We start from the raw sequence: 2,357 nt of genomic DNA, 5'->3' as shown, positions 1-2,357 counted from the left end.
TTCCGCCTGGAGACGGTGAAACAGTCTTAAGTCTTTTGTCGACGAGAGAAGATCTCAGCCATTATGCCTCGCGAGTCGAGCGCCTTTTTCGTGTTAATTGAATAAACCTGTGTTCTGTTAATTACTGTGTACCACGAGTGTCTACCCTAGTTACGTTCCTCCAATATTCCTGACAAATATCTCTACATCCTTTCGCCGGTAATAAAACCGGCTAGTAATATCCTTTCAATATAGACATGGAGGGGGAATGTTAGCTCGAAAACTGTGTCCAAAGATGTGTGCGAGAGAGAAAGGTAGACGAGTAATGTTTGTCCTCTCTGCGCATGCGTCAATCATTCGACAGACAGAGAGAACGAAGTATCACGTGGTACGCTCATATACCTTTCTCTCTCGCACTCCTTGCCACTCTTGGGCTGCGTAGAGTCCTAGATTATCAGAGAAGCGCGACCGGTGTTACGAGTCCTGATTGGACACGCAAATGGCCAATCATAAGATTGATTTATCGCTATTATAAATGGCTGCCGAATAAATCAAACTTATGATTGGTCATTCGACGCCATTTTTAATATATTTCTAGTACTTTTGCGATACTGCCATAAGCCGGTCGCGCTTCTCTGATAATCTAGGACTCTAGGGCTGCGTTCCGCAAAGCGCATCATGCGCATGATGTATTATGGTATCCTTGTTCACCAAATGTTAAACAAAGATAAAAAGATAAATCTTGCGCATGATGCGCTTTGCGGAACGCAGGCTTGGACTCGCTTGCGGCTTACAAAGAATAAAGGCATTCCATCTCCATGTACTATATACTCAAAGGGAAAAACGGACGCCATAGTAAAAGAAGAAGAAGAATCCAATGGTCGTTGGAGGTTGGAGATTGTTCTGTAAAAACAATTAAAAACGATATAAACCATGGCGGACGCTGCTGCACGTCAATTACAATACGAATATAAAGCGGTTTGTATTTTTTATTTTTGATTATTGACTTTAATCATGACATTGTTGCTTTTAATTATTTTGATATGTACATTTTTTTTATAATGTGCAATTTTTATTTTACATATTTATAACTATGTTTACGGTGTTATGTGTACGTTTATTACATTGTATATTGTATGGTGCATTATATTGCGCTAACATTTGCAGAATTCCAATCTCGTTTTACAAGCTGACGTTCGGTTAATAGAACGACGTAGCCGAGATGAGGCTACCGGTGAGGTTATGTCCCTTGTTGGCAAATTGGATGGTACTCGTATGGGTGATAGGGCCCAGCGTACCAAACCTGGGAAGGCAGAGGAGAGGAAAGTCAAGTAAGTTTATTGTTTTATTAAAGCAATGATCAGGATTTGAATACAATTTTCAGTAAAATTTTTGTTTTGATATCTACTATCTCCTTTGTGTCGCTCACAACGAGCTTTGTACATGTAACCAAGCACGTAACATTCTGTCTCAGAAACGACAGTTCTATACTAGATATTACTGGAATCTTATTTTCTAAAAAATTAAAATTTTGAATTTTTTTATCCCATTGTCAAAATGCAAACAGCAAGGAAGGAATGATAGACATTAAAACAAAAATTGGGTTGTATTTGGATTCAATTACTGTTGTAAATGTAATTGAATAAATAATTTATTATTTTTTTCAATATAATAGTTTTAATCAGAATTGGATAGTGTCTAGTTAGAAAGTTAATAATTGTGTTAATAAGTTTAAATAATTTGAACTTAGAAGTTACATTTTAGGCTCTTAACTTTTAACTTAATTTAGTTACATTTTATCGGTAACTATTAAGGGGTTATACCACCTTTGAAGTTTTAGAACGATACCTAAAGTTTGGGATTTTTTTATGAGTAAATGGATAACTTTATTTAAAATCTGTTTAGAGGACGTTATTGTACATATATAAGAAACTAAAAAAATATTTTTTTATTTTTCTTATGTCTAAAATGGCGACGCACTGACCTACACTTGCAAACTCCCTTTTTTTTTTATCGATGTACAGGATTCCAGATACACAGTTTGATCTTGAACAAAACAAAGAATTTTCATTATCTACATATTAAAGACTAAAGAGATACATAGGGATTTTTCAAAATATTGATTTTTCTTAAAATTATTTTAAGAAGCCAGTTATTTTAAGAAAGACTTGTATTGGCGAAAAATGCATTTTTCATAAAATAGCTGCCATTTTTAAAAAAATCAATATTTTTAAAAACCCCTACGTACATCTGTAGTTTTTAATATGTAGATAATGAAAATTCTTTGTATTTTGTTCAAGATCAAATTGTGTGCCTGCAATCTTGTACACCAATTTCAAAATTTAGAAAAAAAGGCATTTGGCAAGTAGGCCAGTGTG

The 2,357-nt window shown here is 34.7% G+C and overlaps 1 protein-coding gene across 1 annotated transcript; it reads left to right on the top strand.

Moving 5' to 3' along the window:
• Positions 1 to 794: 794 nt before the first annotated feature.
• On the top strand, positions 795 to 1,517 carry LOC105460963 (putative U5 small nuclear ribonucleoprotein 200 kDa helicase). Its single transcript, XM_011707469.1, has 2 exons — positions 795 to 957; positions 1,147 to 1,517. The coding sequence occupies exons 1-2, from the start codon at positions 913 to 915 to the stop codon at positions 1,312 to 1,314; spliced, it is 213 nt and encodes a 70-aa protein (XP_011705771.1). The 5' UTR covers positions 795 to 912; the 3' UTR covers positions 1,315 to 1,517.
• Positions 1,518 to 2,357: the final 840 nt, after the last annotated feature.

This window comes from Wasmannia auropunctata, unplaced genomic scaffold (genome assembly GCF_000956235.1).
Source record: "Wasmannia auropunctata unplaced genomic scaffold, wasmannia.A_1.0 LD312958.1, whole genome shotgun sequence".
In the NCBI taxonomy this organism is placed as follows: Eukaryota; Metazoa; Arthropoda; class Insecta; order Hymenoptera; family Formicidae; genus Wasmannia; species Wasmannia auropunctata.
This window is presented reverse-complemented; position numbering and strand designations above follow the sequence as displayed.